Source organism: Sturnira hondurensis, unplaced genomic scaffold (genome assembly GCF_014824575.4).
Source record: "Sturnira hondurensis isolate 20B ecotype Veracruz unplaced genomic scaffold, ASM1482457v3 Scaffold0014384, whole genome shotgun sequence".
NCBI classification, from domain to species: domain Eukaryota; kingdom Metazoa; phylum Chordata; class Mammalia; order Chiroptera; family Phyllostomidae; genus Sturnira; species Sturnira hondurensis.
Genome location: NW_028087015.1, coordinates 6,582,438 through 6,606,091, shown reverse-complemented (window position 1 = coordinate 6,606,091; position 23,654 = coordinate 6,582,438). Strand labels below are relative to the sequence as shown.

The 23,654-nt window shown below is 41.8% G+C and overlaps 1 protein-coding gene across 1 annotated transcript in view; it reads right to left on the bottom strand.

The window, feature by feature from the left end:
- Positions 1-19,468, bottom strand: part of DEPDC1B (DEP domain containing 1B) — a 71,130-nt gene extending 51,662 nt beyond the window's left edge. Inside the window, exons 1-2 of the mRNA XM_037062897.1 lie at positions 19,349-19,468; positions 2,131-2,396 (exon numbers count right to left, since the gene is read on the bottom strand). Of these exons, the coding sequence (XP_036918792.1) occupies positions 2,131-2,396; positions 19,349-19,396 (314 nt within the window). The 5' untranslated portion in view covers positions 19,397-19,468. The remainder of the gene's footprint in view (positions 1-2,130; positions 2,397-19,348) is intronic.
- Positions 19,469-23,654: the final 4,186 nt, after the last annotated feature.

The window sequence follows — 23,654 nt, the reverse complement described above, 5'->3', positions numbered from 1 at the left end:
AACTATTTCTTAGGGAGGATGATACAGGCAGATCTGGCCAGACCCAGGGGTGAGAGAGGGATCACAGGAAACGCCTGAGGAAGGTGGGGTGAAGCCCCGCTGGTAGCGCGGTGCATGAAGACAGACTTCCGGGCAGAGAGGTGACCGGAGTTCACCCGTGATTCTTTTAAATTATCTTTTTTTCAACCCTCACCTGAGGATATGTTTATTGATTTTAGAGAGAGGAAGGGAGTAGAAACATCTATCGGTTGTCTTCCGTGTGCACCCCAACCAGGGATCAAACCTGCAACCCAGGTATATGTGCCATGACTGGAACGGAACCCACAACCTTTTGGTGTGTGGAACGTCACTCCTATCAACTGAACCACCCAGCCTGGGCAGCCCCTGTCATTTTATAGATGAAAAATACGATGCCCTCGAAGGCTAAGGAACTTATCCAACTGTTACAGGCCAAGAACCTAAGACTTGAAACAAAAACAAAAGAAAAACAAAATCACAGGCACACATGCTCAGCTTGACTATTAAAGCAAACAATGTCCACTAGAGGGAACTAGCAGTACATCAACTTGAAAGTGAGGTTCCTAAAACAGTTCTCTTCAAAAGATCTACAGGGTAGTGATGAAGGATTTTCTCCAGGCCAGTGAAAATTACTAAAGGGCCACATATCTAAACTAATGTAAATTCAGATTTCTTTCACTAGAGGTACAAATAGGGCATGACCCTAGAGCATGACCCTATTTTCCAGATCCGATGGCCCTTAAAGCTTCATGGGACTCAATGAGAGGTACCCAATTTAAGGTCCCAACAGAACAGATTGAAGCTGCTCATCCAGAGAATCTTTCAGCAGTGTGCTGGCTAAATCTTGATGAGGTACAAGCTACTAGCGTTCCAAGAGCAATAATCCCTGAAGAATCCCCAGTGAAGTACCGCACGTGGAGCCAGGGCTAGCGTTTTCGCTGCCTGATGCTAATGAGCACTATGGCCCCAGAACAGGCTAAAATCACACAAGGTCCTAATTAGAAGTTGGATCAGCAAGCCAGAAATAACTGCCAAGTGGACAAAAGCTAACTGATATCTAGAAGCTGAAGACTGCTGATGAAACGCTATGAGGAAATTGGATTCTTAAACGTACAGCGACATCGGATTTGGCCTTGGCACGCTCACCTTCTCCGCAACCATTCTCAGCAGCTAGTCTCAAAGAAGCCAAAGAAATGTTCAGGTTGGAAAAAGTTAGGTTTTCTCTACTCAAACCCAGTCACTCCCAAATGGCCTTCATTAAATTACAAGGAAGGAGATTAGGAGCTAGAGGCAGACTAGATTTGAATATACACAAAGAGTCAACTCCTTATTTTTCTGGAGTAAAAGAAAGTAAGTACTGAGTCCATATTCTCCATTTTTTAAAAAATCCCTCTCAGTTTCTTAGCACCTTGGTGGGCCTCTCTGTAGATAACACAACAATTCCTCTTTTTTGGGTTCACAAAACCTCATTCCTCTTTAGTCCTCTCCCATTCCCTGAATCTTAGGCAGGTCTCTTCCACCTCCAGCGATAACAGCCCAACAAGCAGTGGGCCTGGAAGTTTGAGCAGAGAGTCATCCAATTCCCTCCAATTATCTGGTGGTGTCCAAACATTTAAAAAATGCACTGATATATGAGTAACAATGTTTGAGGAAAAGCATGCATGTGTTGCCAGAGTTAATCTGAGACATCAGGGAATTCCAGTACAATTTTTCACATGAGCCCTGAGTTCTGCCTAAAGTTCACACCCACTTTGCCACTAGTGCCCTTGAACACACACCTTCTCATTGCTCTCAAAGACCGACCCAGACTTACTGTTTAACCCTTTTCAGATTCCCTAGAACAGGTACTAGGCTATACAGCCATCCTCTCAGGTGTGCAAAATGCATGAAAAGATTCCCTTACTGAAAAGCCGGCAACAGAAGACTGCCATGGGTGCTCTATGGAGTCAAGAAATATTGCAACTGGTTTCATCACAAGAGAGTCACAGGAGAAGCATCCCTCCCAAGAGACGAGGTAAATTTTTTTTCACATAAGAAGTTTCAGCAGACGCTGACCGGATGCACCCAGCCTCTCCATACTCCTCCCCTTCAGACTCTACAAGCTGGCATTACCTGTACAGGTGACCATTGTCTTCAAAATTTTCCTGACCCCATTTTCCCTTGATGTCTTCAATAACATGATTCTTCAGGAATTTCTTTAGCAGCTGCACCGTTTGTTTACGGGTCACTTCAGGGCCAAAGTTCTGACTGCACCTCAGCAGCTCATGCAGCCAATCCACCGCTTCGGCCGCTGTGAAGCAATGTTCGTAGCTTTTGAACCGGCAGCGATGCTTCCGCAGGGGCATCCTGGCGCGGAAAAGCTCCACTGTTTCATTCCACTGGGAGGAAAAAGAGAAAGGCACTTTGTAATCAACTGATTTTTTTAAGGTTGTTGAATCCAAAAAGTTTAAGACAACAAATACAACTTTTCCATTTAAAGGATTGCCTTAGTCACAGAGCTTTGTAAACTATGTAATTACAAGCTTCACAGTCTAAAGAAAAGTAATTTTTAAAAATGAATTTATTCCTTCAATAAAAATCTACTGGATATTGCTGCCAAGTTGTCCTATTATGTGAACTTAATAAATTTTTACACTGAGAAACATGGGATCAAAAATAATAGCAACCTGAGCCCAATATGCTTAATTCACTTCTGGGAGCACTATGTTTAATATGACTTGAACTCACTTGGTAATTATTTACTGTTTATTCCATGAAATGCATTACATGAGGGAAAAAAAGATAGAGTGCCAAATGTGAAAATATGTTTTAAAATTCTGCAGAATATGTTCCTACTTAAAAAGAAATCTACAAGATGGAGGTGTAGGTAAACAAGCTCACACAACCAGAGAAAGAAGTACTACTAGACCTCAAAACAAAAATAGCAGAAAATCAAACTGTATGGAAATCCAACAGCCAAGGATTTAAAGAAGCCACATTCGTCCAGATGTATAGGAGAGGCAGAGACACAAAGATGGGAGGGACCCAGAGGTCACAATGTGGCTCAGAAAGGTGTGGTGGCAAGATGCACAGTCCCACATTCACTTGTGGTGGATAAAAATCAGGAGGGATACCTCAGGAGTGAGCAAAATTGCAGCCCCAGGTCATGCAACACAGCCCAGGGTTCCAGTGCCAGGAAGAGAAATCCCTGTAACTTCTGGCTGTAAAAAGCAGTGGGGGTTGGGGCAGCAAAAGAAACTGTCAGATGGCCCTGGCTGGTGTAGCTCAGCGTATTGAGCGCAGGCCCACAAACCAGAGGATCATGGTTCGATTCCCAGCCAGGGCACATGCCTGGGTTCCAGGCCAGTTCCTGGCAGGGAACACATGAGAGGCAACCATACATTGATATTTCTCTCCCTCTCTCCTTCCCTTCCCCTCTAAAGATAAATAAATAAAATCTTAAGGAAAAAAATTTAAAAAAAGAAACAGATTTTCAGGACACTCTGGTTGAAGGACCCACATGGACTTGGAATGAATGCAGACCCCTCTGGGATTCAGCACCAGGGCAACAGCTGGAAGGGCACCAGTTGCTACCAGTAAATGAAGTGACTAGAAAGAGGGCAAGTGCCAGGCAAACCTTCAGAAGCCAGGCAGCAGCATTGTCCCCTCTCGGAGCCATCACCCCACAGAGAACCACAAAGCAGTGAAGCAGGTTGCCCCACCCTAGTGACTACCTAAGGCTCCGCCCCACACAATTTATAGGTGCCTTTTCTACAACAGGCCGTGCTACTAAGATAGGGAGTCAAAGCAGTTCTACCTAATACACAGAAGCAAACACAGGGAGGTGGCCAAAACAAGGAGACAAAGAAATATGGCCCAAATGAAAGAACAGAACAAAACTCCAGAAAAAGCACTAAATGAAATGGAGACAACCACCCTATCAGATGCAGAGTTCAAAACACTGGTGATCAGGATGTTCAAAGGACTCATTGAGTGCAGAAGCAGCATAAAAAAGACCCAAAAGAAGAACTGAAGTTTACACGAAGTGAAATAAAGAAAAATCTCTAAGGAACAAACAGTGGAGGGGAGGAAGCTGAGATTCATATCAATGATTTGGAACATAAGGAAAACAAAGCATTCAACCAGAACAGCAAGAAGGAAACACAATTCAAAAAAATGAGGATAGTATAAGGAGACTCTTGGATATTTCCAAATGAACCGACATTCAAATCATAGGGATGCCAAAAGGAGTAGAGGAAAAGCAAGAAATTGAAAACTTGTTTGAAACAACAATGAAATAAAATTTCTCCAATTTGGTGAGGAAAATAGACATTCAATTCCAGGAAGCACTGAATCCTAAATAAGATGGATACAAAGAGGACCGCTCCAAGGCACATTGTAATTAAGATGCCAAAGGTTAAAGATTAGGAGAGAATCTTAAAAGCAGCAAAAGGAAAGCAGAGCGTTACCTACAAAGGAGTTCCCATAAGACTGTTAGCTGATTTTTCAACAGAAACTTTTCAGGCATGAAGGGACTGGCAAGACATATTTATTCAAAGTGATGAAAAGAAAGGTCCAACAACCTGGATTACTCTGTCCAGCAAAACTATCATTTAGAATGGAAGGACAGATAAAGTGCTTCCCAGACAAAGTAAAGCTAAAGGAGTTCATCATCACCAAGCCAGTATTACGAGACATGTTAAAGGGACTTATTTAAGAAAAAGAAGATGAAAACAATGAACATTAAAAAGGCAACAAATTCACAACTATCAAAATTGAATCTAAGAAGCAAACTAAGCAAACAACCAAAACAGGAACAGAATCATAGAAATAGAGATCACATGGAGGGTTATCATCAGGGAGGGAGAAGGGAGAAAACGTGGGGAAGGGTGCAGGGAATAAGCATAAATGGTAGGTACAAAATAGACAGGGAGAGGTTAAGAATAGTATAGGAAATGTGAAGCCAAAGAACTTATATGCAGAACCCATGGGCATGAACTAAGTGAGGGGACTGCTGGAGGAAATGGGGGGACTAGAAGGGACGGGTGGACAAAGGGAGAAAATTGGGACAACATAATAGCATAGTTAATAAAATATATTTTTAAAAGATATAGAAAACGAAATAAATAAATAAATAAACAAATCTAGGCATTCATGCCTTCATCAGCCAACCCTATAATAAATGAAATGTTAACATACGGTGTCTTCCTAAATAGTCACTCCAACTTCCCACCCAACCTCCAAAAAGTCCTGAAAACTCAGTCTTACCCTCAGATGCATTCCTGCTCCTTGCACTTTTCTCTTTCTAGTATATCACTTCACAGACTGTGAATTTTATTATCTCCCTTCCTACTGAAATCAGATTTCCTGATTTTGCTCTTTTCTTTCCACTATAGTTTTGATCTTATCATATTTTGATTTCCTTTTTATTTTGCCCAACAGTGGTTCCTTGTTTTCCCTTCCGATCGAGCCTTTTCTTCCAGGTTTCTCTTCATACATTCACTCTCTACTGCCCAGCCACCTCTGCAACTACTGTCCCATTTCTCTTCCATCTTCGATGGCTTTCTAAGCCACACTACTAATTCTTGAGTTAGACACCAGGTGCTTAAAGGGCTGAAGCAGGCAGGGTTTGTGCAAACATGTTAGGGAAGGTCATCGAGAAGATGTGACCACTGCTTGGACCCACGAGCTGGACCTGAGCTATTGGAGACTCCCCACCTGCCCCTGAGTGTGGCATGTATGTTCCCACTTGCCGTCCCTGCTCCTGGAAGCTGCTCCAAAGACACAGCCTTGAGATAGAAGTGTGGTAAAGAGACTATCTGGACTGTGTACATGACTAAATCCAATTAGGACCTCAATAAACTTTTATGATTTGGTAGATGGGTGCAGAAAACTATTCGTCTTGCAGCCACGCAAGACAATCCTCATATATAAGTTTCCTTGCTTATTAAACCTGCCACTGACAAATCTTGAGTGGTCCGCCTTTTTCTTTGGACTCTCCCTGCCTCCATATATGGAGGCCAGTTTCAGATCACACCTGGGAGACTCCCAAAGAGCTTGCAGCCCAAAGGCATGCACCCTGGACACGTAGCACAGTGCACAGCACCCATGAGGTACTCAATAAGCAAATGTGTAACTGATCTTTGACTTTTTCTTGCTTTTTTAAAAATCACCTTCCAACTTCATGCCATTTAATTCCACTCTGACTCCCAATCATGTCTTCCTCCTGGAAAAATTCATACATCTTTCTGCCTTATGCATATTAATCTTCTTTATTTCATTTGATAGCTATTAGCAGTGTTCTAAATTATGTTGGTCCAGATATAAGTTTTTTTAACTTCTTAAAAAAACATACAGAAACAAGGCAAGCCAGAGTAGGATAACATATAACCAGAGTTTCTAAAACAAAATATTCAAATCAAGAAAGAAAAGACAGAAACTCCAACAGAGAAATGGAAAAAGACTTGAACAAGTACTTCACATAAAAGGATCTCCAAATTTACCACAGGGAAATTTTATAGCATATATACCATTCTATACCACAGAATATACAATGTCGTTCAATCTCATTGATTATCAGTGAAATGCAAAAGAAATCCACCATGCAATAGCACCACGAACCCACAGAATGGCTAAAATGAAAAGAGCAATACTAAGTGCAGGTAAGAATGTGGAGCAGAACTTCTGGCCAAGATGGAAACACTTTCCAGCATAGGGGGAAACACTGTGCCTCCTCGCACAACCAAATTTAAAAACAACAAAGTTTTAGTAACAAAAACACAACCAAAACACAAAAAATTGAACTATACAGAAATCTGAAAACAACGAACCATTCAGCCAGACCGGTAAGAGATGGGGAGCCAGCGACTGGCAGAGTGGGTTGCATAGGAAAACTCAGCCAGACCAACCCAAAAACCCAGGTGCGTGGGTAGCGGTTGGCAGATCCCTGCTGTGGGGTTGCGACAGGCAGACCCAGTGAGGACGCAAGGCGGCAGGCTGACTGTGGTCACACATTTGCATGAAGATAAACCAGGCAAAGAAGAGAGCAGTGAGACAGACCTCGCAGGCCCCAGCAGCGGGAAGCAGCAGAGGGGACCGCTATTGCCCGTCTTTGACGCTGCCCCCATATACAGCGTCACAACCCAGCTACTGAGTTGCCCCGCCCTGGTGAACACCTAGGGCTCTGCCCCTCATATGTAACAGGCTCGAACAGACCAAAACATCATAGCTCAAGAACAACTCGAAACCCCAGAGCCAATAACTCTAAGCAAGCAAGAAATAGCCAACCTATCAGATGCACGGTTCAAAACACTGGTGATCAGGATGCTCACAGAACTGGTTGATTTTAGTCACAAATTAAATGAACAGATGAAGGCTAAATTAATTGAAATGAAGGGAAAGGCACAGGGAACCAATAGTGATGGAAAGGAAACTGGGACTAAAATCAAGGAAGTGGACCAGAAGGAAGAAAGACACAACCAAACAGAAAAGAATGAAGAAATAAGAATTCAAAAACATGAGGAGAGGCTTAGGAACCTCCAGGACATCTTTAAACATTCCAACATCCAAATTATAGGGGTACCAGAAGGGGAAGAGGAACAGCAACAAGTGGAAAACTTATTTGAACAAATAATAAAGGAGAACTTCCCCAATCTGGCAAAGAAAATAGACTTCCAGGAAATCCAGGAAGCTCAGAGAGTGCCAAAGAAGTTGGACCCAAGGAAGAACACACCAAGGCACATCATAATTACATTAACCAAGATTAAAATGAAGGAGAGAATCCTAGAAGCAGCAATAGATAACGGGACAGTCACCTACAAAGGAGTACCCATCAGACTGTCAGCTGATTTCTCAAAAGAGACCTTACAGGCAAGAAGGGGCTGCAAAGAAGTATTCCAAGTCATGAAGTCCAAAGACCTACAGCCAAGATTGCTCTATCCAGCAAAGCTATCATTTAGAATAGACGGGCAGATAAAGTGCTTCTCAGATAAGATCAAATTCAAGGAGTTCATCATCACCAAGCCCTTATTATATGAAATGTTAAAGGGACTTATCTAAGAGAAAGAGGATAAAAAATATGAACAGTGAAAGGACAGCAAACTCACAGTTATTAACAACCACACCTAAAACAAAAGCAAACTAAGAGGACAGCTAGATCAGGAGCCGAACCATAGAAATGGAGATCACATGGAGGGTTAGCAACAGGGGAGTAGAAGGAGGAGAAGGGGGGAGAAGGTACAGAGAATAAGTAGCATAGATGGTAGGTAGAAAATAGATAGGGGGAAGGGCAAGAATAATATGGGAAATATAGAATCTAAAGAACTTGAGACACGTGGTTATAAACTAAAGGGGGGGAATGTGGGAGGAGGGGGTATGCAGGGTGGAGGGGAATGAAGGGGGGGAATAGGACAACTGTAATGGCATAATCAATAAAATATATTTTTTTAAAAAAGAATGTGGAGCAACTGGAAATCTCACACATTGCTGGAGGAAATAAAAATCAGTACAACCATTTTGGAAAACAGGCTGGCAGTATCTATAAAAGTTAAATATATGCACACCTTACAACACAGCAATTTCATTGCTAAGTAGATATACATTAGAAATGCATATACAACATAGGCAAAAGGAAGTTTATACTTGTGAGTACATAAGACATAAGTTCATTCTTGTTTTATTATTGCTTATTAATTATTGTATTATTTTCCATACAAACAACTGTAAACCTACTTTTGCCTACTGCTGGATAGAGTCACCAAAAAACACACTGTTCATAGTAGCAATATACTTAATAGGCAAAAATAACCTAAGTGTCCATCAACAAAAGAACAGCTAGATAAACTGTGATTTACTCATGAAATACAATGCTACATAACAATGAAAATGAATAAACTATTGCTACATGCAATAACATAGATGAATAACAGATAAGATGTAATACTGATATAAGAACAGACATGAAAAGTAAACACTAATGATTCCATTCACATGAACTTAACAAGCAGGCAAAATCAATCTATGGTTTTAGAAAGGACGATAGTGGTTAACTCGTATGAAGGTGGAGAATGGGAAGGGGCGGAGTGACTGACTTCTGGAGTGCGATGATGCTGTATTTCTGGGTCTGGGTGTTGGTGCTCGCTCTGTGAAAATTCATTCAGTTGTACACTTATGGTTTGTGCACTTTTCTGTACATATTATGCTTGATAAAAAGCTACAACCAAATACACACGTACACAAACGTGCACACAAATACTCATATTAAAATCCTCTTTAAGGGCAATCCGCAATTTCAGATCACCAACCTGAAAGTTGGTAAATATGAATCGGGTGGTAGTGATGGTGGGTTGAATGCAGAAGAGAGAGAGAAGGAAGGCTGCAGAGGAAACCATCTGAGCTGATGAAAAAGGAACTGAATGTAAACAGAGGAAGAGCAGGGCAAGTGGGCTGAAACTAAATAATGATTAGTAGAAAGAGAGCCCATTAGGAGTCCATGAACACTTACATAACTTTAGCTGCCTACCTACCATACCAGGTTACTGTGAAGTCAGATGAAATGATCACTCTGAAAGCCCTTTATAAAACACAAAGCATTCCTCACACATAAAAATAATATATATAATTTCCAGGATAACCTCTTAAAACAAATCAGGCAGAGAGGGGGCTCAGTCTGTTCTAGAGCTGAAAAGAATCTTTGAGGCAAAATCACAACCCAAGGAGGACTCAGAAATTGGCACATGTCACTCAGGTACTTAGTCTCAGAATAAAATCTAGAACCCTGTTATATGGTCTCCTCCCTAAGTGATCATTTCATTACACTCGGTACCTATGAGCATTTACATTAAACAATGTCCATGTATTTTTAACAATTTTTTTAGCCCTCTGCTGACACCTAGCTTTCATTTTAGTCCTGCTGAAGTATGTTGGAAGGTGGAGAAGGAAGGAGGTTAATAAAGATTTTCTCTTATTTTATGTTAATTGAATGATCATAACCATTATCAACTAAACTTAATGTATAGTACTTTATGTATTACATAAACACAGTAAAGACATGGCTTTATGGAACCCAGTATTTTTGAAATATAAATAAATTTCAATAAGTAAAATGTATGAAATAGTCTATTAATGTAATCAGACTGGTTAGCAGTTCTTCTACTTGTTAATTTAATTACAGAATAATGCATATAGTAACAAATTAAACGCAAAAGTATATGTAAGAGTCTGCCTTGTCCCTCTCCAATTCTCTGTACATATCCAACACAGATACACAGAACTCTTCCTTTTGTATGGATGTGTTATCATTGCGGTTGTTTGTTTCCTTTTTAAAGAAACAAGACCAATCATGTTGTATACATTATCCTACAATCTGCTGTTGCCTTTAACACATCAAGGATATCTTTCTAAGTCAATACCTGTAGATTTGGCCCATTCTTACAAGTAAACGAGTTTCATAATTCATTTGATCGTTTTCTAACTGTTGGACATGTAGCTACTTCCAGTTTGTTGTATAAGTATGCTCGTTTATACAGCCTGAAGTACCATGCCCTCGTTTATTTACCTTTCGTATAACAGGTGTGGGGGCCCGCCAGGCCATAAGGGGACCAAGGACAGAGTTCTCCACTGTGAGAATGGTGGATGAGCTTGGTTTCTGGTCCCTGGAGCCGGCGGGTACCTTGACACTTTCCTAACCTTCTAGTTCCCAGCCTTGAAAGACACAACAAGACCCTGGCGCAGGTGTCATGTTCCCAGATGGTTATGAGAACTTCTTGCCCTTTTGATAGCTTAAGGGAGTGCACGAACTTTGAAAAACAACATTGTTTCTAGTTCCCTGCAGTCTTGCTTTAGGCATTAACAGTTTGTATATAAGACAGCTGTTCCTTGAATAAATTTGCCATTTTGCCAGCAGAGCTTATGGTCCTCTCCATTTTTTAAGTCCCTCGCCTCACCTCGTGACCACGCTTGCTGCAGCGGGCTGCGGCAAACAGCCATCTATAGAGTTTCACCATATTTAAATCAGTCGCAGCAATTCACACTCCAATCAACAACGGTATGAGCCAACTGCCTTGTCTTTGCCCACACCTAGGTGTTCCCATTCTTCTCACTACCGTCAGCCCATGTACAAGAAATACTATCTCTATGTTTTGGTTGCATATTCCTACCTTCATATTTAGTCACTTTATTTCTTCATCCGAGACTTGCCCTTTTCCTATTGTGTTGTTTCTCTAAATTTTAATCAACTTTAAGAACTCTGTAAATCTAGAATTTAAATCTAAGTGCATATAAATCAAGAAAGTTAGTCTATTTTACTTAGTTCAATATCCCAGCCACCAAGGATAGTATCTGACATGTAGTATGCATGTTCAATAAATATATATTGAATGAAGAAATACTGACTACTAATCCTTCTTTAAGTATGTTAGAGTGTTTTCTCCTAGCTTATTCATTTGTTTATGTGGTCTCTAGCTTTGGGAAGGTTTTGTTGTTTACAATGTTACTGTTTTAAGGAAAAAGATATGTTTTTTTTTTCTTTATGGTTTCAGGGTTTATTCTCTTAAGGTTTACTCTTGAGATATTAAAAATATTTATCAAAATTTTCATCAAAATATTATTTTAGTATTATAGAGGGATTTTGTAGGGGACTGGTTTGTTTTGGCCTGGCAAATGTGACTCAGCTCTGTATGGAAAACCTACAGAAGCAAACTGGTGGGCAGGAGCCAGACCCTCAAACCAAGCTTTCCCATGGGAATCGGGCCTAGAAAATGCATACAGACTGTTATGGCTTGCTCTTGCTAAAACTCCATCACCCTGGTCTAAAACAATGAATGTGTATTGTCTCTCTCCAAGGTAATTTCCAAAGCCTGTATGAATTTTCTCAAGGACAGAGCTAATCAGCTCATTGCCACCTTCCTCTGCATGTTATTTTTATTTCCTTGATTGTACTTAGAATGTAGACAATAATATTCTATGTAATAGATAATAAATCTTTCTCTGATGTAAGACCCCAGGAAAACAATAAAAGCCTGTCTAGACAAGGGTTGAAGTGCTCCCCTCTTGAGGGAGTGGCCGAGGCATCCATAGGCACTCTCGCCTCGAGAGAGAGTCATGCCTGTTCCCTTTTCCCCCACAGGATTGTTGTCGCCTGGGCATCCATTCTCACCGTCAGCCACAACAGGCAGACTCTGCTGGCCAGGGTCCGCCACAGGAGTTTATTTTAACATTGGAAGCTTCAACTGAAATATTTAAGGCGGGAGGTAGAAGAGCTCTGACTCTCTTTTCTTCCGGGTGGAGGGCCAGTTGTGCCGCCTTTTCTCACTGAACTGAAACCTCGTCACCTTACATATCACCTTTCTTGATACGGAACTCTCTTTTTCTATCCCACTGAGAGAGTTGTCTATTTCTGTGCAATACTATATACCCTTGTGATTACAGCCAATTAATACTACATTTAAATCTCTGGTAGTAGGTCAAGGCACCTATGGCCTTTAAGAATTTTCTTGAATTCTCCCATTTTTACTCTTGCCTATGAGCCTTCAATTCAACACAGTCCCCACAGAGAAAAAAATACCTATTTGGATTCTGATTGGATTTTTAGCTGTTCTCCTAACAGCTGATGTTCATGTCACACTAAAAATTTTATAAGACATCTTATCCAAGGTTTATATTTCTTCTTAAATAGGGAATTTACAAAAAGAATTTTGAGTTTACTTATTGTGATTTTTACTGGCATTTATCGTTACGGTTTATATTTACTCAATCCAGTGCTTCAACTAAAACTTCAAAACCTAGAGAGGACCACGGTCTCTGCACTGATTTATTTCCCAACATAAGTAGTTATTTGGCTACTCTGCCAAAAAAGAAAAAAATTAAGTTATCTTTAAACTAATTCACCATTCTCACTTGCATTTAGGAAGAACATATCCTATGTCAACAAAGAACACGATAATAGCTTGAGAATGTGATATCCTTCCATGGTACATTACATCTAAGGAAATAATCTTTATAGCAAAGGGAACAAACAGATTTGTTTTATGCTTAAAAAAACTATTTAGGTTTCAGTTATTTATTTCAAACCCCCAGTGTAGGAGATAAAGAATCAGACACCACAACTGTTATAGCTTAAATTAACATCATACACTACACTATAAAATACAGCTCTGAGTATTGAAATGCACTTCCTGTTCCTTCCTCCAGAATATTTACTCCACTTCCTTTCTTCTTAGCACCAAAAATATTATGAGTGGTGCTATAGTATTATAATACAGCACCTGGGCAAGGAATTCAGACAATAAAATTCTAGGTCTGGTTGTACTTGCCACCTACCACCAGTGTGAACTTGATCAAGTCAGTTCACCCTTAGGCCTCAGTCAAATGAGGACATTGGACTAGACATCCTTGGAGTACATTCTACCTCTCCGATTCAATGATGTCTGTAAGTCTTTTACAGTTTACCAGTTGCATCAGATGATATACATAACTTTGAACTGAGAAGTAAGTTCAAAGAAAGGATCAGCAGATATAAGCAATTTTCATAAAAGCAAATTTCTTTCTCAATTCTTTTAAAATAATTAACCATTTATTATGTGGGTTACAAAAATGAAAGCTATTTCCCTGATGATGAGTAAGTTGCTAATTAGCTTCCATATTCATCATGAATTGACTTATAAATCTGTCTTCTGACTTTTGGCATATGGAAAATTGAGCTGTATGTGGTCTGAGAAAGTAGAGTGAGCCATAAAAGAAGCAAGTACCTGGCTGGTGTGGCTCAGTGGATTGAGTGCCAGCTTGTGAACCTAAAGGTTGCCAGTTCGACTCCCGTCAGGGCATATTGCCTGGGTTGCAGGCCAGGTCTCCTGTTGGGGGCATGTGAGAGGCAACCACACACTGATGCTTCTCTCCCTCTCTTTCCCTCTCTTTTCCCCTCTCTCTAAAAATAACCAAATAAAATCTTTTAAAAAAAGAGCAAGTAAAGGCCTGCTTTGTGCGCCAACAGATTTCCCAAAGCTTTACTGAAGATTAGGTTGAGGGTGATAGTGGGAGGAGGAGGAAATGGTACGCTGGAAGTGGGAGAAGGAAAGTAAAGACAGAGCTACCATGAGCTGTATACTTTACCTGGTAAAAGCCTGAGGCACAACTGAATTTTGCTCAGGGAAACATTTATAGAGTTTACAGTTGGGGCGGGCAGGGAGGGGGCTGTGCAAGAACACCTATAATAAGAGTGAGATCACTGACAAAGCAAGAATTCTCACTTAAAAAATGGCTATTGTTTCTGTGTTTTCAAAATCTTACTTTAAGATCAAGTTTCTCAAATAGAATAAAGTTTAGAACTGGATTGACTACCTGGGAAATTCTGGTGAAATGGAGATGTTCCCATTAATTATTCACATAATATAACTTCCCACTTAACTTTATCAGTTTTGGCTAACCTTGGCTTGCAAATCACTTCTAGGGGACTGAAGACTTCTGGAGAGAGCACTTTTTTTTTTTACCAATTCCTTTAATAATACTGTAGTGTGGCTCAGAATCAAGTGTTAATGCATAGGCACTCTGCATCTATAAAAAGTGGTATTTCATACATTTCTGTGAGTGAGATTAATTTTGATGTATTGGATTTAAAAATTTTTTGAATATTTTTTAAAGATTTTATTTATTTATTTTTAGACAGAAGGAAAGGGAGGGGGAAGGAGAGGGACAGAAATATCAATGTGTGAGTTAGGGACTTCCACCAAGATGGAGGCATAGGTGGAAACACTGTGCCTTCTCCCACAACCAAGTTTGAATACAACAAAGGTTTGGAGAAACAAAGACACAACCAAAGGACAGAAAATTGAATTATACGGAAGTCCGACTACATCTAACCGTTCAACGGGGACGGTAAGAGGGGCGGAGCCAGCAGCGAGCAGGGTCGGGCAGGGCAGGGCCCCCGACCCAGGCGCGCAGGCAGACGGGAACCAGTTGGGGTGCGGGGCAGACCGCGGGCGCATATTCGCGCACAGTGAGACAGACCACGCAGGCCCCAGGGGGCGAGGGCTGACGGCGGTGGCACACTCGCGTGCAGTGGGACAAAACGTGTGGGCGGCAGCAACTGCTGCACCCGTGAGGGCCGTGGCGGCAGGCGGCGGACAGGACGCCATAGTCCCTCTTTGACCCCGCCCCCACATACAACGTCACAACCCAGCGACTTAGTTGCCCTGTTCTAGTGAACACTTTAGGGCTCTGATCCTGCTATGGAACAGGCACGAACAACCCGAAAGATGGCGCAAGAAGAACTCAAAGTCCCAGAGCCAATAACTCTAAGCGACCAAGAAATTGCCAGCCTCTCAGAAGCACAATTCAGGACACTATTTATCAGGATGCTCACAGAACTGGTAGATTATAGTCACAAATTAGAGGAACATAGTCACAAATTAGAGGAACATATGAAGGCTAAACTAATTGAAATGAAGGGAGATGCACAGGAAACCAATAGTGATGGAAAGGAAACTGGGACTCAAATCAATGGAATGGACCAGAAGGAAGAACAAAACATCCCACCAGAAAGGAATGAAGAAATGAGAATTCAAAAAAATGAGGAGAGGCTTAGGAACCTCCAGGACATCTTTAAACGTTCCAACATCCGAATTATAGGGGTACCAGAAGGGGGAAAGAAACAGCCACGAGTGGAAAACGTATTTGAACAAATAATAAAGGAGAACTTCCCCAGTCTGGCAAAGGAAATAGACTTCCAGGAAATCCAGGAAGCTCAGAGAGTGCCAAAGAAGTTGGACCCAAGAAGGAACACACCAAGGCACATCATAATTACATTAGCCAAGACCAAAATGAAGGAGAGAATCCTAGAAGCATCAAGGGATAAGGGGACAGTCACCTACAAAGGAGTACCCATCAGACTGTCAGCGGATTTCTCAAAAGAGACCTTACAGGCAAGAAGGGGCTGGAAAGAAGTATTCCAAGTCATGAAATCCAAAGACCTACAGCCAAGATTGCTTTATCCAGCAAAGCTTTCATTTAGAATGGAAGGACAGATAAAGTGCTTCTCAGATAAGGTCAAGTTCAAGGAGTTCATCATCACCAAGCCCTTATTATATGAAATGCTAAAGGGACTTATATAAGAAAAAGAAGATGAAAAATGTTAACAGAAGATGAAAAATGTGAAAAAGAAGATGAAAAATGTTAACAGTGAAAGGACAGCAAACACACAGTTATTAACAACCACACCTAAAACAAAAGCAAATCAAGAGGACAGCTAGATCAGGAGTGGAACCATAGAAATGAAGGACACATGGAGGGTTAGAAACAGGGGGTTGGGAGGGGGAGAAGAGGGGAGAAGGCATAGAAAATAGCATAGATGGTAGGTAGAAGATAGATAGGGGGGAGGGCGAGAATAGTGGGGGAAATATAGAATCCAAAGAACTTGAGACACGTGGTTATAAACTAAGGGGGGGAGAATGGTGGGGGAGGGAGGGTGCGGGTGGAGGGGAATGAAGGGGGGGAATAGAAAAACTGTAATGGTATAATCAATAAAATATATTTTTAAAAAAAGAAATATCAATGTGTGGTTGCCTCTCATGTAGCCCCTGCTGGGGACCTGGCCTGCAACCCAGGCATGTGCCCTGACTGGGAATTGAACCAGTGACCCTTTGGTTTGCAGCCTGTGCTCAATCCACTGAGCTACGCCAGCCAGGGGGGGGTTTTTAACTTTTTAAAATTGTATTTATTTATCTTTAGAGGGAGAAAGGAGAGAGGGAGAGACACATCAATGTATGGTTGCCTCTCATGCATCCCCTGCTGGAAACTAGCATGCAACCCAGGCATGTGCCCTGACTGGGAAGTGAACCACAATTGTTTGGTTCTCAGGCCCATGCTCAATCCACTGAGGTACACCAGCCAGGGCTGATGTATTGGCGTTTTTAGTATAAAGCAGGAAGAACGAGAACTAGTTATGCCAATACTGAGAGCCTTCTTGTTTCCCCTGCATAAATGATGTGAACAGATTGGGGAGAGGGGAGGATGTGTTATTTTCCTTCCACAAAGGAGAGCAAAGTGTCTGAAAGACCCTGATAAAGCACAATCTCGTTTGTCCCTAACATTGGAACTACCAATAGCCCTGAAACCAGATAGTCTGAAATGGCAGAGACAGTTGTGAAGCAAAAGCAGATATGAAAACATCACTTTAAAACACCCTATTTGTTCCCTACCACCACTATTCGTACCTCTTAGAAGCTAGCCTGAAGGAAAACCTACATTTGTATTTGTTGATTTTTTAAATGAATCAACAAATTGATTTAAATTCTGGGTGTCTGTAGTAGACTGTATGCAAAGATAAATGCAATCAGCCCTGACTGGTGCAGTTCAGTGGATTAGGTGTTGCTGTTCTGCAAACCAAAAAAAAAAGTCATCTATTCGATTTCCAGTCAGGGCACATGCTGGGGTTCTGGGCCAGGTCCATGCCTGGGGGCATGCAAGAGGCATCCGGATCTATGGATGTTTCTCTTACACACTGATGTTTCTCTCCCTCTCTTTCTCCCTCCCTACCCCTCTTTCTAAAAATAAATAAATAAATATAATTTTTTTAAAAAGATAAATACAATCACTCCTACAATCCTGTTGACAGGGACCTCTGGTGATGTGACTGCAATTCTGTCCATAAAGAAGTGGAGCTGAACAGGGAATACAATCAGTGATACTGTAATAACTGTATGGTATCAGGTAGGTGCTAGACTTACTGTAGGGGGTGGGGGAGGTCACTTCATATGTTATATAAATGCCCAACCACTATGCTGTACACCTGAAACTAATATGATATTGCATGCCAACTATAATTGAAAAGTACTTTTTAATTTAAAAAAAAGGAAAAGAAGTGGCACTGAATTCCTACAGTCTCGGTTTAGCTGTTTCACTGGCTCTGACCATCGAAGTTACAAGCAGAAACCTTTTCGTTGTGTTGGAGCCACTGCACTCTATATAAACACACTTGGCCCTGCCAACAGTCAGAACCAAGTCAAGCAGCCATCTTAGACCTAGGCCATTTACCAGATAGATGGCTGTGGCATATAAGTGGCACCAACAGAAGAACCACTGACAGAAGCCCAGGCCAGACTGCTAACCACGAAATTGTGGGGAAGTAAATGATTAGGCCAAATGAAACAGTGCCACAGACTCCCCAAGTCCCCTGAAATCATATATAAAATTTCATGATTATGAGGCACATGCACTTTTCTGGAAAGAGGAGATAAAATTCTCAAAGGGGATTATGAGCCAAATAAAAAATTAAAGAGCTATTTGCCACAACCATGATTTCTCCAACAAGCTGGCTTTCTTAGCTCCGCTTGATTCTACCTGCCAGGAAACTGGCTCTAGAAAGAAGAGGAAACCCTAGTGATATTTCCCATTGTCCCACTGTCCTCATCTCTTCCACATATAAGTCTGGTTGAATGAGAGTTTGGAAATTAATTCCCATCTTTTCCTGGATATCCATTAGGGGGTATTGAGGGAGACTAATTTCCAAGTTAAAGCGTGACCAGAGTTGTGACAGATCAAGAAGGGAAGTCCCTTCCTCCCAAATTAGCCGTATGCTTTCATAGAAAGCTGTCTAAATGCCTGTCATGGCCACAGCAAATTGCACTACCTATCCCACTATGGTAATCCTTTGAAACAGACAGCACAAAAATTACTTGCTCCGGGTCACAAGGAAGTCAAATAAGTACCCTCAGATCTCTGAATACCAAGTTCTTTTCCCAGGAGAAAGGGCAGCACCCTGGACCACCAGGGTCTACAAATGCTCTCTCAGACCAATCACTCACTCAGGCCAAACCCTTATTTTTGCCGGTGATGACCAAAACAGAAACTCCAGCACGGGAAATGTGGCCAGGACGATCCACCTCCGTTCAGGGCACCGTTAGAAAGAACCTCAAGGATCACCACAAGCGATACTCAGGACGGAGACACACCCTGCCCCGACTGCGCCGGGGGGGGGGGGGGGGGGGGGGGGGCCTAAAGTAAGGAACAGGGTTTTTCCTCTCCCGGAAATAGGCGTGGGATTACGTAGGACAAAGAGGAGCCGGGGTGGGGAGGGTCACCTGGTCTAAAGAGCTCTTCAAATTGGGAGGTGCCCTTGATTGCGTAGAACACGGCCAAGGCCTAGGGAACGAAGCTGCTCCCCCGACTGCCTGGGCTCCGGTCCCCGTTATCCTTTCTTTGAACTGCGTCCAAAAACGCCAGCTCCGGCCCAAACCCGTCCCGCCTCCAAACCCTGGCCCGCCAGCCTCGGAGAAGCGAAGACTGAGCGCTGCGCGTCGGCAGGAGGGCCCAGGAATCGTGGGGCTGGAGGCACTGCCCAGGGCCCCTCATGCTCACTCACCAGCTTGGTGGCCCGGTACGGGCCGGGCCCCACGATGCGGTGGTCCATGCTCCGCACGCCGTGGCTGCTGCGGCCCCAGCACTGCTAAACCCCTCTACCCTACCGAGCTGCAGTTTGAATCGCGAGCCTGTGCAGTGCGGGCGCTGATTGGGCGGCGCTGCAGCACGTGAGGGGAGCTGCTGGGCGGGGCCACAGGGTCGCACGGGTAGGGGCGGGGCAGGTGTTTCTTTGGAGTGCTAGTGCGGGAGAAGCTGTGTCCCCCCTCGCACCCTGGACTAAGTGGGCGGTCGACCCTTGCCCCTCCTTAAGCACATTCCAGGGGCGGTTGAGGAGTGACATTGTGGGGGTGTCTCCGCCACGCCCTGGGGCGAGGGTGGATGGAGTTCCCTACCCTCGTCCGTCAGCAGACGTACGCTTTCGTGCAAAAATGTCAATGGAAGTCTCTAACTCAGTGACCGAAATCCAGCTGGACTGAATAGGCAAATCCGTGTTCGCCCTTCAAAGTGTGCCATGAAGCTGGGGGCGATGCCAATACTGGAGAAGTACCAAGACAGTTAAATGAAGCGAGCGGACAGCATCTACAAGTGGAGAGACGTTTAAGAACTAGATAAGAGCACTTCGCCACAGGAGTGTTGATAGCTTGTAAGAAAAATAAAGAGCTAGAAAAGAGCCCCGGCTCAGCTTTTCTATTTGTACTTTTGGAAAAGTTAGTTTTTCCCTTGAATCTGAGTTCTATATTTTATATCAGACTGAAATTTTCGGTCCTTCACCATAGGTCTGTGAGTTCTTTTTCACCGCTAAGGATTTTCCCCACCTAGGAATCAGTGGTCTGATTTGCAATTTTTCAAAAGTACAAATGAGGTACCAACTCTATACCTATGACTGAAGTACAAAATTCAAATCCGATCATCTCAGTGAGTGCTCAGAGTAAGACATAAGAAAGAGCTGAGTAAAGACTCGGACACCCACTTTAATCTATCTTCATAACCACCTTCCTCTATTTGCTGGTTTAGGTATGGCTTTATGTGAATTTTAGAAAGCCAAAAAATTTCCTGGGATGATGCATGTATATTTTGTAATTAGAAAAGCAATTAAGGTCATTTTACTTCCAATTAGTGAATCCTTGTCAAAACTTCTTTTGAGGAGGAGGGGGAATATCAAAATTCCAAGAAAGAGATTTGTTTGTTCTTGGCAGGGAATACCAAGGCAGCACAAGAGAAAGAAGGAGAAGAGGAGTTTCAGAGCCTTGTCCATCCAGAACCTGACATGGTGGTGGAGCTGGGACCTGATAGAAAACATCGTGTGTGCTTCCTGAACATTCTCCCAAGAGTCCATCAAAAGTCATGGACAAGATAATTCCTTTTACTGGAAACACACCTCTTCAAAATGATCGGGGACCACACAGACAGTCACTGTAAATGTGGTTTACATTGGACTATTAATATCAGTCTTTCTACATCCCATAAAAATAATTGGGAAATTTCTCCCCCTCTCTGTGCCCTTGAAGTTCAACGCTTTCCACCTTTGTGGCCTAGCTCCAACCACAATGTTTTTCTTACTGTTCCTTAAACATCCTAAGTTTTGTCCCACCTTGCCACCTTTGGAATGTCCCCTCACCTGGAATGTCCTTGCCCCAGCGCTTGGCAAGGCTGTCTCCATGTCAACATTCAGGCCTTAGTTCAAGTAATGCCATCCTACTCCTGCACTGTTTTATTTCCTTTATACTACTTATCAGTCTCTAAATTATTTGGGAGACTTCTAGTTACCAAATAAAGGAGTTCCACCTTCTGGGAGTATTTTGAGCATTTGTGGGGTTGTTTTCCGGTTTTTAAAGAGATAGGAGAGCCAGTATTTTGGAGGCAAGAGCCAAAGATATTCAGAGATGCTGAAGTGAGGCTGCACAGCCAACTGCTCTGTGTTCTGCATTCCTTTTGTGTGTCACCCTGGTCTTTGAGGTAAGAGAAAAGCCTGTTTGTGATGATCTCAGCTGAGCACCTACTCTATTGCACATAAATAAAAACTATTTTCAGCCAGCTTTAATGTACACCGAAGTTTCCAGGAATATTATGGTCTGTTTTGTTTAGGGAAAGTTGCTTGCCATGTCAGAAAATCATGTCAGTAATGACAACACAGTTTGTGGTGTTCAAGACACATATCTGTGACATTCTGCATCTATAATGGTTGAACTCATGGCTATGGTGCTATAGATGCTATGCACTTATTTATTTAGTCCTTATTTCGAAATGTCAAGTATAAAAAGTGATAATTCAGTTAATTATTGTCTTTACTTCTCTTTAACCCAAATTTATTTTTCTAAGATGCAAGTACTTTCCTATTGCATTATACCTTTAGTTGTAGTCATGCTTAGGTATTTATTTATATTTTGAAATAAATATTACTTTACTATAAATTGCATCCTTTTTATTTCACCTTTAAATAAAAGGGTGTTGTGTTCATTGTTAATTACATGCAGGTTCATTATCTGAGACTTTCATTCTAGCAGAGTGAAAAGGATATTCGTTCTGATACAGTTGCAAACCACTGCTCTGGCCTAGAATATAAACTCAGTGAGATCAGGGTCTTTTGTTTCCCACCGTACCCCAGTTCACAGAGCAGTATCTGCTACGGAGCAAATACCCAAACAAGAATTTTAAATTAATGATATGTATTTATTCTAACGTGAAAATGTCTGTAACTTACTCAAAACTGAAGCACAAGATAGTTTATCCTGAGTTTTCACACTTGAGCATGCCACAGTCCCCAATCCCTCTCCACTGGTACCCCAGTATGAGAAGCACAAAACATTGCTAGTTTTTGCCTGACACACTCATGGCTATTTTAACTGAATATTTATGTGTGTTATCTACTAGGAATTTGGAGCCAAATTTGTGGCCAATATCGAACAACTATACTAAATGTAATGGTGAGTTATTTTTCTAACTTTCTTTTCTTTTTTTATTGTTGTTGAAGTACAGTTGTCTCCATTTTCCCCCACACCTCCCCCTCTACCCATCCCTGCCTCCCACCCTCAAGTTTATCCCCTTTGGCTTTGTCCATGTGTCCTTTATACATGTTCCTTGACCACCCTGCCCTTATTTTTCCTCATAAACCCCCTCCCTACTCTCCTCTGGTTACTGTCAGTTTGTTCTATATTTCAATGTCTCTGGTTCCATTTTGCTTGCTTGTTTGTTTTGTTGATTAGGTTCCACTTATAGGTGAGATCGTATGGCATTTGTCCCTCACTGCCTGGCTTATTTCACTTAGCATAATGCTTTCCAGATCCATCCATGCTGTCACCAAGGGTAGGAGCTCCTTCTTTCTTTCTGCTGCACAGTATTCCAATTCCACTGCTGGAATTATACCCTAAGAGTCCTAAAACACCAATCCAAAAGAACCTATGCACCCCAATGTTCATAGCAGCACAATTTACAATAACCAAGTGTTGGAAGCAATGCAAGTTCCCATCAGTAAATGAATGGATCAAAAATCTACGTTTATTTTCTACTTATTCTCTGATATTATATAAATATACCATAAGTTGCCTCAGCTCCCTTTTGTAAAGAGGAACTGTTTTTTTTATTTCTTGTAAGAAGTAAATTATAATCCTTACTTTTGTAAAGCAGCTTTCAAAATGTTTCACATTACCTTATTTGATTATAGGAACTATTTGGATAAATAAATTGTGAATACCCCCTTTTTACTGTTGAGGAAACTAAGCTTCAGAGAGGATAAGTGACTTGCTTAACCAGAGAATTTAAATGTCCCATTAACAAAACTTGGACTTGAACCTAGACCTTCTGCTGTGAAAACCTGGGGAGTTTGGTTTGGCTTGATTGCTTGATTAGCTGGTTTTTACTAATTCCTTCAGGAATAAAAAAGGATAACTTTCAAATATAAAGTCAAATTTTCATTTTTATTTATGCAAAGACACATTTCAGGAGAGGAGGAAGAAGGAGATAAAAACCTTTCATAAGTCCGTTCAAGTGAGCCTTCCCAGGAATGAGTTCCGTAAACATCACACATTCAAATTCCTTTTCAACCTTCTAATTTTGGTTTGGCTTATTTTCATTTTTGCATTAACTGGGATTGACTACATACAAAGTATAAATTTAATCTGATTACTACTCCCCCCAAGACTGGTGAATTCTCAGTTATATCTCAGTTAAGTTGTGAAAATTCATTTCTACATTCTGACTGTAGCAATTTTAATAAATTACTGTGTGTAATCTGCTGTGGCACAGTCCATGTGAGGCCATCGAGCTTCTTATAGCAGCTTTGCTTCAGCCTTAGAACATCTTTATAAGGT